The sequence below is a fragment of the Ochotona princeps genome, chromosome 7, assembly GCF_030435755.1.
Source record: "Ochotona princeps isolate mOchPri1 chromosome 7, mOchPri1.hap1, whole genome shotgun sequence".
Classification (NCBI taxonomy): domain Eukaryota; kingdom Metazoa; phylum Chordata; class Mammalia; order Lagomorpha; family Ochotonidae; genus Ochotona; species Ochotona princeps.
In genome coordinates this window covers 37,356,723-37,372,182 of record NC_080838.1, presented here as the reverse complement: position 1 = coordinate 37,372,182, position 15,460 = coordinate 37,356,723, and the positions used below count along the sequence as shown (strand labels likewise).

The 15,460-nt window shown below is 40.1% G+C and overlaps 1 protein-coding gene across 1 annotated transcript in view; it reads left to right on the top strand.

Annotated features, from left to right (window-relative positions):
- Positions 1 to 204: 204 nt before the first annotated feature.
- Positions 205 to 15,460, top strand: part of ARSJ (arylsulfatase family member J) — a 76,961-nt gene continuing 61,705 nt past the window's right edge. Inside the window, exon 1 of the mRNA XM_004594548.2 lies at positions 205 to 964. Coding sequence (XP_004594605.2) covers positions 564 to 964 — 401 coding nt within the window. The 5' untranslated portion in view covers positions 205 to 563. The remainder of the gene's footprint in view (positions 965 to 15,460) is intronic.

Below are 15,460 nucleotides of genomic sequence, written 5' to 3'. Positions count from 1 at the left end.
GAAGAGGTTCCACCCCCGGGCCGCCCGTCGCCAGCCGGGGTAAGAGCGAGACGCCGAGGCCGGGTGCGGTCGAGCGCTCCAGGTGTGGCGGGTGCAAGGTCGGCCAGGGTCCCACCGCCCTCGGGGCAAGGACGCTAACAGCATCCAGGCGACCGCTCCCAGCATCCAGGGCGCTCCGGCCGTGGGCGAGCCCCACCTCCCCCCAGAAGGCCACAGTTCCCCACTTCATGTTTCCCCCACCTCCACCTCTTCCCAGAACTTTGGGGGCGGAGATACTAACTTTGTCTGGAAGCTGCTGTGGGGAGCAAGCGAGGAGGAGAAAACAAAATTTGATGGTGGAGAGCCGCTCCTTCGCCTTTTTCTGACGTCCCGTCTGCTAAACCAGTGGTTTTGGAAGAACATCGAGTTGTCGGAAGTGGGGACGGCTGAGGGGAACGCCGGCTTTCTCTTCAGGAGTAGTCCCTGACCGTCGGTGGCGCCTGGCGCTCCGTGCGCATGTGTGCGCCGGCTTTGGCGCGGGGCGCGGGGTTCTGCGCTGGGAGTGGAAGCGGGCTCCGGGGTGCATGGCCCCCAGGGGCGCCGCGGGGCCTCCGCCTCCGCCATCCCCCCAGGCCTGGCTCTGGCCTGGAAAGATACTAGCAATGGGGGCGCTGGCAGGCTTCTGGGTTCTCAGCCTCCTCACCTATGGTTACCTGACCTGGGGCCAGGGCTTAGAAGATGAAGAGCCAAAAGGGGCTTTCGGAGCTCCCATTGGAGAGAGACAAGAGCCCAGCACAACCTCCACGTCACAGCCACATCTCATTTTCATCCTGGCGGACGATCAGGGATTTCGGGACGTGGGTTACCACGGATCTGAGATAAAGACGCCCACTCTTGACAAGCTCGCTGCTGAAGGAGTTAAACTGGAGAACTACTATGTCCAGCCGATTTGCACACCGTCCAGGAGTCAGTTTATTACTGGAAAGTAAGTGTTACTATTTTTCTTCTTGGGAAAATCTTAAATAGCGATGATCCAGCTCTAACTTAAGGGAGTGACAGAAAGTATGCGAAATAGTGGAATCAGTGATGGATGGATGGATGGTACTGAATGATGGTATTAAAATGGTTGCATTGGTAAAGATCTTGACAGACTATTAATTGTTTTGTCTTTATTCTGTAGCTGTGAGTTCAGCTGGTGGGATGAAAACAAACCAGAAAGGTCAGGGGTTGGTCTGCCACTGGACAGAGGTTGACGAAAACCCTTAAGTTTTAGTAGCTTCTCTCTTGTGGTTTCAGCTGCGGCACCGGGAGCGCTGGCTTTAGTGAAGTTGTTCTTTAAATTGGATCCTCCAAGAGTGGCAGTAGTCTTTGGAAAAATAAAGAATATGTGTTTTCTCGGAATCTCTGCCCTGCAGAGACTTTTGCTTACAGCAAGATTTCCATTGCTTAGCAAACTGTCATAAGTTAGCATCACTGCCAGCAAAGAAAAAGAAACATCTTTTCCGCCAGAAGGAGGGAGGGAAGTAGGGGAAGAAAGAAAGAAAGAAAGAAAGAGAGAGAGAGAGAGAGAAAACTCATTGTGTTTCAGGAGTCATTCTAAATGTTAACTCTACTGCCAGAAAGTGTAGGATCCTTAAAAGGAACAGATTGTTGGCTGGAAAATCTCATGTCCAGTTGGTGGCCTGCGGGTCAAACACACCCCTAATCCCAGTCACTTTTATATTCGTTCATTCCATAAATGTGTCGTAAAATCCTGCTTGACTTCTTCAACTGACATAAAATTTAGATTTACATCTCAATACCAACAGTAGTTGAAACCATGCGGCTAGATTATATACATTTATCCATCACAATTTTGTATATGTTTGGTTTTCTTCCCAAAAGAAAATTTGGTTCTCAAACAGTATCTTGCAGCAATAAAACACGAGTGTCTATGTTTTGCCTTTTGACTTTTATGTTTACTTAACTACATGAAGCAGAAACTAGCTGGAAATGAATTGTAATCTTTCTCTTGGGCCAAAGATTGAGTCTTTGGTCCTGTCAATGTAAACATCTGAGATTTCTTTCCATTTAAGGTTTCCTATTTAGTGTGTTTTTGTTTTGTAGACTAGAACTTTTAATAGCTACTGTGATTTTCAATTTATATTTGAATGTAAACATTTGAAGAGATTTTCACTTTCAGTTCTCCTTTTACTGAACCTTCAGGTATGGGGGGCATTTAGCCCATGGGCCAATTAAGTCTCTCACTCAACCTTAGGTAGAACTCAAAAATCAATAAATCAAAGCCGGCTAATATTTAAGTTTATAATCTTGTAGAATGTGATGTTATAATTACCCAAATGGCTCTTGGCAGAAAAGCAGTTTCCCACTTCTGGAACCCAGAGTTAACGAAGACAGTGGTTGTGGAAGCCGCATGCAGGTTTCCATATTATTAAGGCAGAACCAAGAGTATCTGTCATTGGTTCGGTGAGTTCACGCTTGCCTTCTGGGTCCTCCAAAGTTAGAAAGTGGACAGTAAACACCCAAATGAACTGAATTATTTTAAGTGAAAAATATTTCATATGAGGTGTGAGAGCCTCAAATGTTATCACACCACAAAGAGGGATTGTAAAGCATGCACAAGGAAGTGAGTTTTGATAATACAGGCAGAACAGCTTCACATCATGTTTTGCTGATGTCAGAATGTAAAATGCTGTTTCTGCTATAGAAAGCTACAACAAATTCTGGATTCCTTTAATGATTTATTTCATGCCAAACTGTCAGCATGCATTTATTGAGTTAAAATTTCTGTACTGGACCCTGCGCAAGAGCTTAGTGGCTAAAACCATTGCCTTGCATCCCTCAGGATCCCATATGAGCACTGGTTCATGTCCCAGCTGCTCCACTTCCCACAAGTTCCCTGCCTGTGGCCTGGGAAAGCAGTACAAGATGGCCTGAAGCCTTGGGATCCTGCATGCGCCTTGGAGACCCAGGGAAGGTTTCTGGCTCCTGGCTTTGGATGGGCTTAGCTTCAGCCTTTATAGCCATTTGTGGAGTGAACCAGCAGATATAAGATCTTTCTCTCTCTATGTCCTCTATGTAAATCTACCTTCCCAATAAAAATAAATATCTAAAAGAAATAAATAAAAATTCTGTACTGTAGCTGTGAGGCACAAGTAAGGGATAATCCCTGATTTATAGATAGGAGTTCTCAAATTTGAGTATGCAGGAAGAATCAATACAAATAATAGTTAAAATTCTTATTTCTGGGCCAACCAGCCAATCAGTTCTAACAGGTCTCAGATAAAGTCCAGGAATCAGTAGTGATTTACACAGCATGTCAGGTTATTCTGATGGTAGCACTATTAATATTAAGAGTATTAATATTATAAGCTAGATGCTACTGAGCAGTAATTGTATTGCTGAATTCTAGTGATTGTATTCTATTCTCATATACATGATCACAGTTAGTCCTTATAACAACTATGAGGTTGTTACTATCATTACCCCTAGTTTGTGCAGGTGTGACAGCAGATTGTCAGATTGAGAAACAGCCCTTGAGTTGCCCTGGTGTGATACAAGATTGATCAGAAAAGTGGTTGCCTACATTTAATTTAATTCTAAGTCAAAATAAAATTTTCACTTTCCTTTTTCATATTTTTGCAAATAAAAACATGGGGAAATGACAGTGTTACTTAAAAAAAGATTTATTTCTATTAGAATGGTAGATTTTATCGCTTCTTGGCCTTTGGGCGAAGATGAAAGGTAGATTTTTACTGAGAGAAGGAGAGATAGAAAAGGAAAGATCTTCCATCCGCTTGTTTAGTCCCCAAATAGCAGCAGTGACAGGAGCTGAGCTGGTCTGAAGGATCCAGGAGCCTCCTCTGGGTCTCCCCTATAGGTATAAGGTCCCAATGACTTGGACTATCCTCTGTTGCCTTTCCAGCCCACAGACAGGGAGGTGGATTGGAAGTGGAGCAGCTGGAATATGAGCTGGTGGCCTTATGGGATGCTATTGCTTGATGATGGAGGATTATCCTGTTGAGCCACAGCATCAGACCCAGATTTTCTTATGAAAGAAAACAGAAAGAAGGCTTCAGAAAGAGAATTACAAGTTTTGCAAAATTTAGATGTGTATTTTATGCAGACATCATAATAGGAACAATTAGCAATCTGAACTGAATTCAGATCTTTGACAATTTTGCAATTTGCTTATTTATCTCATTTGAAAATTATGGTGAATATTGTTAGCACATGCAAAGCTAACTCTGATAGTGGACTGTTGTAATAGGATGCTTAATAGGTTCATTATGCAAAGCCTTTAACCAAATACTGTCTCACGCCAGGTAATCAAACTTCATAGATTAATTATTTCATATTCTTAAACTTTATATAGATTGAATTACAGTGAAAACGCTCTTTAAATTTTTAAGGTTTATTTGTCATTTGTATATTTGTTCAGAGTTACAGGGAAAGGGAGAAGGAGAGAAAGAGGAAAAGAGAGAGAGTGAGAGAGAGAGAGAGATCTTCCCTGTACTGTTCTACTCTCTGAATAATGGAAACAGCTGCAGCTGGCCCAAGCCTAAGCCAGGAGCATAGAACCAGGTCTCCCCTGTGGTGGCAAAGACTCAAGCCCTTAAACTTTACGTGTCACTTTCTCAAGTGCATTAGCACAAAGCCAAATTGGAAACCGAGTAGCCAGAACTTGAACTAGCACTTTGGTAGGAGATTATTAAGCTACCACTTTAACCCACTGTGTCACAGTATGGACACCAGCTTCTTAACTTTTAATGTCATTATGTTTTTAACAGCTTTGCATGTTAGCTATAGCCATAGTTCAGTCATTGTCATGACCAACAGTACTAATTCATAAATATGCTCAATGTATTTATGCATTCCACTATTGAGAGACATTTGAGTTTTATCCTGTGTTGGGCTATTGTGAATGGTGCTGCCATAGACAAACTTGGCCTACATTTTGTGGTGAATATTTATATGCATTTCTCTTAGATGTCTGTCAAGAAGTAGAATTACAAAGTTATAGGAGTGTGTGTATTCAGTTTTCTCGTTAAAAATGCGCAGTAGTTTCCAAAAGTGACTGATTTAGTTGAAACTATAGCAGTTGTATGCGGATTTAATTGCTTCACACTTTTGCTGGCATTTGGTATGGTGGGTTTTTGTTGCTGTTTGTTTCCTTTTTTGCCTTAGGTTGTGATGCACTGTGCATCATTATGGTCTATTTTTGTATTTCCTTTATGAATTATGGAAGTTGATCATCTTTTCATATGTTTGTGGATCATCTGTATATTCCCCATTAAGAAGTACTGATCCAAACCTTTCGCTTGTTTTCTCTTTAGGTGATTTGTGGTAGTTATTTATATGTTCCGTTCCTTTTTTTCCAGGTTTTGTGTTGTGTTGTATCTTCTGCTGGTTGCTTTTTCATTTTCTTGAATAATGGTTTTGGTGAACAGACGCTTTTAATTGCACTGTGATCCAATTTATAGCTTTTTTTTTTTAACGTCCTACTTAAGATAGTCCCAAAATCAAGACAATGGCCAGTTTTTTCTTAAAAGTTTTTACTTTTTGATTGAGACCTAAAATTTATCTGGATTAATTTTTCGATAGGGTGTAAATAAGTACTCAAACATTTTAAAAATATGTACGTGCATCCTTTTGCCCTATTCTATTGATTTAAAAAATATATCCTCTCCCCACTGTACTGAAGCATCATTTTTTTTCTTAAATCACGTAAAAAGACATGCTTGATTTCTTCCTGTCTTCTATTATATTCCACTGTTCTCTTGGTCTTTTTGCACCCATAGCAGTTTATATTTAATATAGCGTGTTATAAATATTGATGTTTAGAATGTAAACCCCAATTTATTCTTCAGAATGTCTTGGCAGTTCTTTATTCATTCATTCATCTTAATAGGAAAGAAGAATGTGGAGAGTTAAAAGATGAAAATCAGTTCCCAGATGTTGTCTGGGGAATGTGAGGAAGTTCCCTTCTGAATTTCTCTGTCCCTAGCTGAGAATAAAAATAAGGAAGCTTAAAGAAAAAGAGCTACAGAAAATTCCTTTAGGAATAACAGTGTGAACTGAGTAAGAAAAAGCAAAGAAATGAGAGCCTGTTTGAGATTTGTGGTCCTAAAATTTTAGCCAAGGCCAGTCATCAGTTGATTTTCTTATTCCAGGGTTAGGTTCTTGTGAGTAGAACAGTCAAGTTCGAAAGGTGGATTTAACTATATTTTTGGATTTTCCAAACGAATACCATGGTCAATTGTAGAGTGTGAATTGGGCAATGAAGAGAAGACATCAGGAGGGTTGCATTCTTTAAAAACATGCTAGGTGGGATCAGTAAATTTAGAAAATGGAACTGATAGATTATGATAGTTAAGGAAGTGTATGCTTAATTCTAATATTTTGAAAATAGTACAGTTTTTGAAGATGATAGTGATTGAGCATTAAACTAAGGTGAGATGACAGAAAACATCTTTGGAAATGAGAGGGCAAGGTACTGGAAGGGTGGGGTGAAGATGGACCATTTCTGTGGATGAAGTCATGGAGAACAAAGAGGTCAACGAAAGGAGACAGGAGTGGAGAGAGGGCCTGGGTTGGTGAAAGGACTCTAGCAGAAAAGAGTGAATTTCAGTTTATTGTCCTCCTTTTCATTGGAGTTGAGATCTTAAAAGGAGATGAAAACCAGAGCTGGCCATTAGTGCCAGTAAGGATGTAAGAGGGCACCCATCCCTGCTTCTGATTGTATGATGACTAGGATATGGGTAGAGGACCAGCCCTGAGGTGAGAATACGGCAGAAACTACCAACAGTCGTTTGGAGCCAAAAGTTAAAGGGGATGTCCAGGAAGATGATATGATCAAAGGGGTCTTTCTAAATAATAGACTTTTGGTTACAGAGGGTTTCCTGAATAGGGTTGTTATTTAGAATGGGGCGGGACTAGATGAAAGGACGTACAGAGACAGAGAGATTAGAATTTGAGTGAAAACAGTTATGTTAGGAAGATGTAAGTATGGTAAAGGCCTAAACAGGGTGGGAAGGAACAGGGTTGAATTGTTCCCAGATGGTCTCTTAGGAGGTAGTGAGTCTTCAGTTTTAAGCATTACCTCTTTCCAAAGATTGAACAGACTGTCCATCTCTAGCTATGGCAGTCACATTATGTACAATGAGGTGTGTAGCCAATAGCCCTGGGGTTTTACTTTGTCCTAGAAGTAAGGATTGTAAGGTGGGGCTCCTTCAGCCAGGACTGCAGTGGGCTATTGGGACAACTTGGCGTGTCTTCCAGGAGTTTACAAACTACTGCTTTTAGATAACAAACTTAATTTGGAGTTGTCCTACTGTTGGAAACCTGAGGAAAAAAAAAGCTGAACTCTTTCATTTTCACAGGATAGTCAATAGGATTTTATTTCGTTTTGTAGGGATGAAACACAAACCTTCTCCCACCTGCTCCTGCAGCTTATAGCAAGGCACTTCATAAAGTTTGCAGAAACTTTGAATAAGAATATAGGTTGTATTTTGATGCAAAAGATTTGGAGTCCATGCAGACTCATTGTAACTATCGTGGCCACAAATGCTTTCTTTTACTTCTCTTATTCAAGACCTAGTTTTAAATAGTGTTCTACATCCAGAAAATATCAGTTACTATGAGTTCAGTACTTACCCTCAATGTATTTGGTTACTGCTAACCTTTAGAAAAATGTAAGGGTTTATGTTTAGAAATTCAAAAGAAACAAGAACTTCTTTCAAACCTCACTTTGACTTTGAAAAATTGATAGAGCAAGTAAAGAGCATGGCTTTAAAACCTCATACATATATTTCAAAAAGAATGGCTTAGTCGTCAATACCCTTTGCCAAATTACAGGCTGTTTCTGTTCAGCTGTGTGGGTTTTCTCATCACAGAGTCGTGGTCATCTCAGCTATTACCACTTTTTTATGATCAAAGTCTACTTTTCAATGAGTCTTTTTAAAAAGACACACTTTGAAGTGAATCTCTATTCAGATAATACTCTTGGGCTTCCTGAGTAGCTGTTGTGAAAGGTGGAAATTTATTCAGGTACAGAGTGCTGAGAACATCTTGTTTCCTTCAGATGACCTTCTCAGAGATCAAAGACAAGAGGACCAAAATGTCTTGGAACCTCTGCCTTCAATAGATCAGTATGAAGCTTCTTGTATTTCAAGGTTTAATTTTGTTCCTATATTGGTTTCTTATGTAGTAGAATTCCAGGATTAATTTTGATTTAATCATTTCCTGTTCTGATTTTGCCTTGATATGATTAAGGCTTGTTACAGTGTTCTTTTGTCACTTTAGATATTAGATTTTCCTAGTAGTATTACTGCATTGAGGTATTTAATTCTCTTGTGTGATTTGTTAAAAATAAATCCAACTGCCTCTCAGCTGACTCCCTCTCTTATCCCTCCAGCACGTCGTCTTTGCTAACACATGACACCCATCATCTCAAAACCTTCAGCAAATACCATCCCTGGCTTCCCACTAACTTACAAAGAATGGGATGAGCATTAATGTTTGCTTATTAGTTGCTTTTCAGACATCCTGCCGTTGAGCATCACTTCCATCATGGAGTAAAATGGTTTTTATTACTTTAAAAAACATTAATAAATATTTAACAGATATTCTTGGTTTACTTGTGACCTGTAGGATTTTTAGAGAAATGATATAAGTTGGTCATGGTCACATTACTTTGAAACTATGAGGAATATATTTTAGCCTATACTTGTTTGTAACAAATTCATTCTTGTTTTTCATCATTTCATTCTACCATGTACCATTGTTACAATTCTACAGAGCCATTGTAGACACATTTTAAAGATTCTCTTCTTTCAAACTCAACCCCAGAGAAGTAAATGACTTAGTATTTTGGATACACTTGACTTCCCCCCCTCTCTTTTTTTTTCCTAAAGATTTATCTCTTGGAAAGCCAGATCCACAGACAGAAGGAGAGACAGAAAGATCTTTCCATCCACTGGCCCACCCCCTAAATGAACACAACAGCCAGAGCTGAGCCCCGAAACCATGAGCCAGGAACCTCCCCAAGGTCCCCCACACGGATGCAGTATCCCAAGGCCATAGGCCATCCTCCAGTGCCCTCCCAGGCCACAAGTAGGGAGCCACAGGGAAATGGAGCAGCTGGGTCATGAACCAGTGCCCACCAAAAGACGCTTGTGCATGCAAAGCAAGGAGTTTAGCCACCAGGCTATGGCACAGGGCTCTTGAATTTCTCTTTTGCTCATACTGTTTCCACTCCTTGAAATTTGCTTCTTAACTCTCATTAGCAAAATGGAAACCACACATTAAGTGTCCGCTAGGATACCATCTTCCCCACACAAATTTCCATGATTCCTTAGCCAGAAATAATTCAGCTAAATGTGACCTTTCATAATTCTTTCTCTGTCTTGGGCATGATTTTCCACTTGTTCACAGCTTTTAGTGAAACTCTTGCCTCCCTCCTTGGTTCCCTGCAGAGTGAAACTGATTTATAATTTCCATAAATCTCACAGTACACAAATCCAGTGCTTTGAACTAATAAGCTTTAAGTGAATGTGTGCAGAATGAGTTAATGGATTGGCAAAGAAAAGATTTATTTATTTCCTTCTGGCAGGCAATGTGATAGAGCAAAAATAGCATAGAATCTATAAGGGAGAAATCTGAGCTGTAGCATTGACTCAGCAAAAACATTGAACAAGGCTTTTAAGCCTTTTGAGGTGTGTCATTTTCATCTACACAAAAGAAATAATAACACGTGTACTGGCTTCAAAAGTCATTCCATAATTGAGGTAATATATGTGAAAATATTTTGAGAAATTTTATATAATATATAGCTTATGAGAAATTCATTTTCTGCATTTATTTGTTTATAGAGAGACAGACATACATGCAGGGAATTGGCATGCTTTAGCTTGTGTGATGGAAATTTCACCCAAGTCCTGTGTCTGGGGAGTGTAGTGCAGGCAATTGCTTGGGGTCTTAGTGAAATAGTGATCAGAGAGTACATGAAGTTCTGATCTCTAGGAAGCCAAACAATGATGTATCAGTTCAAAGCAATTTATTGTGTACACTTCTCTACTTAAAAATTTTAGAAGCTCATCCTAATAGGTTGAATACTGAGATGCCCACATCCCGTAAGGTGAGCGCCTGAAGTCCTGACTCCACTTTTAGCTAGTGTGAACACTGAGAGGTATAGAAAGTGATGGTGGAAACGAGGATTGATTTCTGAACTTCTCACTCTGACTTGACTCATCCCAGGCTGTGGCGGACATTCAGGGGGAATTAACAGAGTTATAAGGTATCTGTCATCCCGTCTCACCAGTCCCAGTTGTCCTACTTCCTATCCAGCTGTTAATGTACCTGGGAAAGCAGAGGAAGGTGAGCCATTTCGAGGCCCAGGCCACCCATGTGGGAGTGAGAGAAGCAGCAGCTCCTGACTCCTGCTGGCCCAGCCCTGCCTGTTGCAGCCATCTGGGGAGTTAACTGGTAGATGAAAGATGTCTTTATTCCCCTCTGCCCCCTCCCGCCGCAGCTATCTCTGTAACTCTTCCTCTGTCCCATTCTGTCCTAACTCTGCTTCTCAAATCTTTAATATGTTTACATAATACAGCTATTTACTTTTTTCTTTTCAGTCTCCAAACACACAAAAATACACTAAATTATAAATTATCTAAGCAAGGGTGGGGAAAGCAAGCGAGCAAATGTGAACAAACAGTATCATGTTAACCACTGAGAACTTGTGTGGCATCAACTAGTTAAAATGTGCTTGTTTTCTCATGGGGAAGTTGGGGATAATTAAATTACTTAACTCATGGGGTTTAGTGTGAGAAAGTAGTAAGATTGTATACAGAGCAGGACCTGTCACATGGAAACCTGTATAACCTTGGAAATCTTGGCTATTTCCAGGCTGGACAACTTTAAGCTATACTATTAATAATTACTAAACGTTTGTTGATAAGCAGGAGTGCAGTAAATATTTATTTAGTAATTATGTTGAATCAGTTGAAAAAATATTCAAAATGCACAAGTGTCTGGCTGACATCCTGGACTTCATCTTGAATTTTAGGGATTTTTGTTTTTTCATACAATATTTAAAATGTAAAAGGAAGGCTTTGATTTAAAAATTATCAGCATCCATACTACTGTTGCTCATTAAATGATAAATGGTTTTGAAATCATCAGGTAGATGTAGGTCTTCAAAGTGTTAATAACTTTTAATGTTTGTTCAAGTCTAATTTAAAACTTTATCATATTCAGAGAGGCAGTCTTGCTAGGTAATTTTTGAGCGCAGTAGGCATAGGAGGAATGCTTGGATATAAACATCAGTTTCCCATTTACAGTGAAACCTTTCGTAGTTTCTGTCTATGTGTCTCTCTTTTCTTCTTTGACTGTTTCCTTTTTTTTTTTTTAATTGTATTTTGATGCAATTTAGTTGACACCGGCCTCTCCCCATCCTTTCTCCCTCCCGCAAATTCTCTCCACTCCACTCTGTTCTCCCTCAAGGTTCACATTGTGTATTCATTGTGAATTTTCGCAAGTCCATCATGCTTTCTCTGGAGTGTCTCCCAGCCATGTGGGAAACCGACATTTTGTTGTAGGTTAATTCTTGTGTCCTGAGACCCTAATGTAGGTACAGTAAAGATTAGGTCTTCATTGTTTATGGGCAGTACCAATAACATGATAAAGGGATATTAACCATCTCAGGTGATTATAAACAAGCAACCTCTTGTGGATGGTTGATTAATGAATACTACACTTGATCTTAGCAAAAAGGCTGAGAAGTGATGGTTGATTAATGAATTACATAACAAGTTCTTGTTACATTAGGTACAGGTAAATATAAAGTAGCATTGAGTAACAGAGTAAGAATCACATATTATATCTCTAGATTTGACATCATATTATGTTATATTAGAACAAACATATGATATCTGACCTTTTGGTATTGGCTCATTTCCCTTAGCATGATGTTCTGTAGTTTGGCCCATTTTGCCGCAAAGTAATGTATTTCATATTTTCTAATCACCAAGTTGTATTCCATAGTGTAGATGAACCACAGTTTTTTGTCCAGTCCTCTGTTGATGGGCATTTAGGTTGCTTTCATGTTCTTGCAATTGTTGATTGTGCTGCAATAAGTATTGGGGTGCATGTTGCTTTGTCATGTAACAAGTCTTTGGGATATATTCCTAGAAGTGATATAGAAAGAACAATCCATAACATAATTAAAGCAATATATGAAAAATCTAATGCCAACATCATATTGAATGGGGAAAGATTGGAAGCCTTCCCACTAAGATCTGGAACCAGACAAGGTTGTCCTCTATCATCACTGCTATTTAATATAGTACTGGAAGTACTTGCAAATGCTATTAGACAAGAAAAAGGAATAAAAGGAATTCAAATGGGAAAGGAGGAAATCAAACTATCTATGTTTGTGGATGACATGATCTTATACATAGGAGAACCAGGAGACTCAATAAAGAGACTGCTACAACTAATATACATTCAATGTGATTCCAATTAAAATACCAAGAATATACTTCACACAGCTGGAAAAAATGATGCAAAGGTTCATCTGTACAGCCAGAACAATCCTGAGGAAGAAGAACCTAGCAGGAGGGATCACAATCCCAGATCTCTGAACATATTATAGGGCAATAGTAATCAAAACAGCCTGGTACTGGTACAGAAACAGGGAGGTAAATCAATGGAGTAAAATAGAAAATCCAGAAGGGAACCCACACATGCACAACTACCTAATCTTTGACAAGAAAACAGAAAACAAGCCGGGAAAAAAGGAAGGTCGTTTCAATAGATGCTGTTGGGACAACTGGCTAATAGCATGTAGAAATAAGAAGCAAGACCCACACCTTTCACCATGCACAAAGATCAAACCTAAATAGATTAAAGATCTAAACCTACATACAGAGACAATCAAACTTTTGTAAGAAAAAGTTGGACATACTCTGCAAGATATAAGCGTGGGCAAAATTTTCCTAGAAAAAAACACCAAAAGCATAAGAAGTCAAGACCAAAATAAACAAATGGGACTATATTAAGCTAAGAAGTTTCTGCACAGCAAAGGAAACAATCAACAAAGTAAAAAAGAAACAGGCCCAGCATGGTGGCCTAGCAGCTAAAGTCCTTGCCTTGAATGCGCCAGAATCCGATATGGGCACCGGTTCTAATCCAGGCAGCTCCACTTCCCATCCAGCTCCCTGCTTGTGGCCTGGGAAAGCAGTCGAGGACGGCCCAAATTCTTGGGACCCTGCACCTGCGTGGGAGTCCTGGAGGAAGTTCCTGGCTCCTGGCTTTGTGGTCACATGGGGAGTGAATCAGCACACGAAAGATCTTCCTCTCTGCCTCTCTTCCTCTCTTTGTATATCTGACTTTGCAATAAAAATAAAACAAATCTTTAAAAAAAAAAAAAAAAAAGAAACCAACAGAATGGGAGAAGATCTTTGCACACTACACTGAAGACAAAGGGCTAATTTCCAGAATATATAAAGAGCTCCAGAACAACAATAACATCAAAACAAATAAACCAGTTAAGAAATGGGCACTTTACAAAGGAGCAAAATCAAATGGCGAACAAACACATGAAAAAATGCTCAAGCTCTCTGGCAGTAAGGGAAATTCAAATAAAAACAACCCTGAGATTCCACCTAACGCCAGAAAGATCTTTCGTCCGATGATTCACTCCCCAAGTGAGCGCAACGGCCGGAGCTGCGCCGTTTCGAAGCCAGGAACCTGGAACCTCTTCCAGGTCTCCCACGCGGGTGCAGGGTCCCAAAGCTTTGGGCCGTCCTCGACTGCTTTCCCAGGCCACAAGCAGGGAGCTGGATGGGAAGTGGAGCTGCCGGGATAAGAACCAGTGCTCATGTGGGATCCTGGCGCGCTCAAGGAGAGGACTTTAGCTGCTAGGCCATGCCGCTGGGCCCTAGATGAATGATTTTTTAAACATTTACTTTTGGCAAGAGTTTCTAAACACTTGAGGTACAACATTTTGTTTCCAATGGCTAAAAGTCGACAAATTTCATTTTATTTTTAGAAAGTAGTCACTTTAAACTTTTCCACACTGGGGATCTTTTCTGTCTGTCTCCAGAAGCAAGAACACTCTCTAACTACTTCGTGCACCACTCTGAGTAAGCTGTTTTGCTGTTTTCTTTTGATGTGCTTTTCTGGATCAGCAAGTAAATAGCCGCATAGACAATGTGAACAGTTGTGCTTAGGTCAATGTTTGTTTTAATGCACTTTATTTATTTTTTTAATCCTTTATTTTTCAAGACACATTTCCTTAGGCTCAGAGATTCCCCCTCCTACTCTCCTCATGACCACTCACTGTTTTCTCCTATATGAACAATAGTTTAGCCCCTCAACAACAGTCACAGGCGCATCATTCTTCTATTTAAGTGTATCCTGACATTAAATATAGAGAATGGTATAAAGTCCATCATTGTAGTGTCCAGATCTATTTAACAGTTTCATTGGGAGTCCATCTTTTATTCATCAGTAGAGCTACATACTGCAGTGTATCTTCACTTAATAATATACTTGCTTCTGTTCTACAGATAAAAGCATGTATATACATGCTTACCTATATATCCATTGATCTTTTAATACACTTTAGATATCACAGCAAGTGTGGAAATAAAAATCTTCAGTCTCCATAAGATATAACATGTTAACCCAAATATTCACTTTCCTGGGTTTTCAAGACCAAGTACTATTAAGAAACAAATGGAGTTTGGAGTAGCGCTGTAGCACGCTAAACCTCTGCTTGGGGCACCTGTTAAAGTCTGGCTGCCCTACTTCCCATCCATCTCCCTGTTTGTTGTCTGGGAAAGCAGCAGAAGATGACCCAAGTTCATGGGTTCCTACACCCACTCGGAAGACCTAGAAGAAGCTCCTGGATCCCAGCCTTGGAACGGCCCACCACCAGCCACTGTGCCACTTGGGAAGTGAATCAGGAGATGGAAAATTTCTCTGTCTCTCCTCCCTCTATCTCTAACTTGCCTTCCCAATTAATAAAGTTTTACTGTAAAGCAAAACAACCACTGTTATGTATTCAAAAAACATTTTTTAACTTTTTTTGTTTCTTAAAGAAGGGGGAAGGACGAGGGGAGGGAGGATGCCTTATACACGAAAAATTGTGAATTGAACATAAGAATTAAAAACACTTAGAATTTTAATTCCCCCTTTCAAAACAAGCGTTTTTTGCCACGGGGTCTTCTGATGCAGGTGTTGTTTGCTCCATAAGTGCTACAAGCCACCTCAGACTAGGAGAGGGCTCTGAGAGGCAGGACCTGACCATCGTCTGCTCTGCCAGGACTTTTTTTTTCCCTAGAAGAGATGATATAGCTGACATACAAGTTTATATGCCAGGGATAAATAGTTGTATTTCCTTTTTGGATTTTGAGACATTTTATGTGATTTGCAAGCTCTTTTTTTCCATTGTGAACTTTTTCATTCAAATGAATTC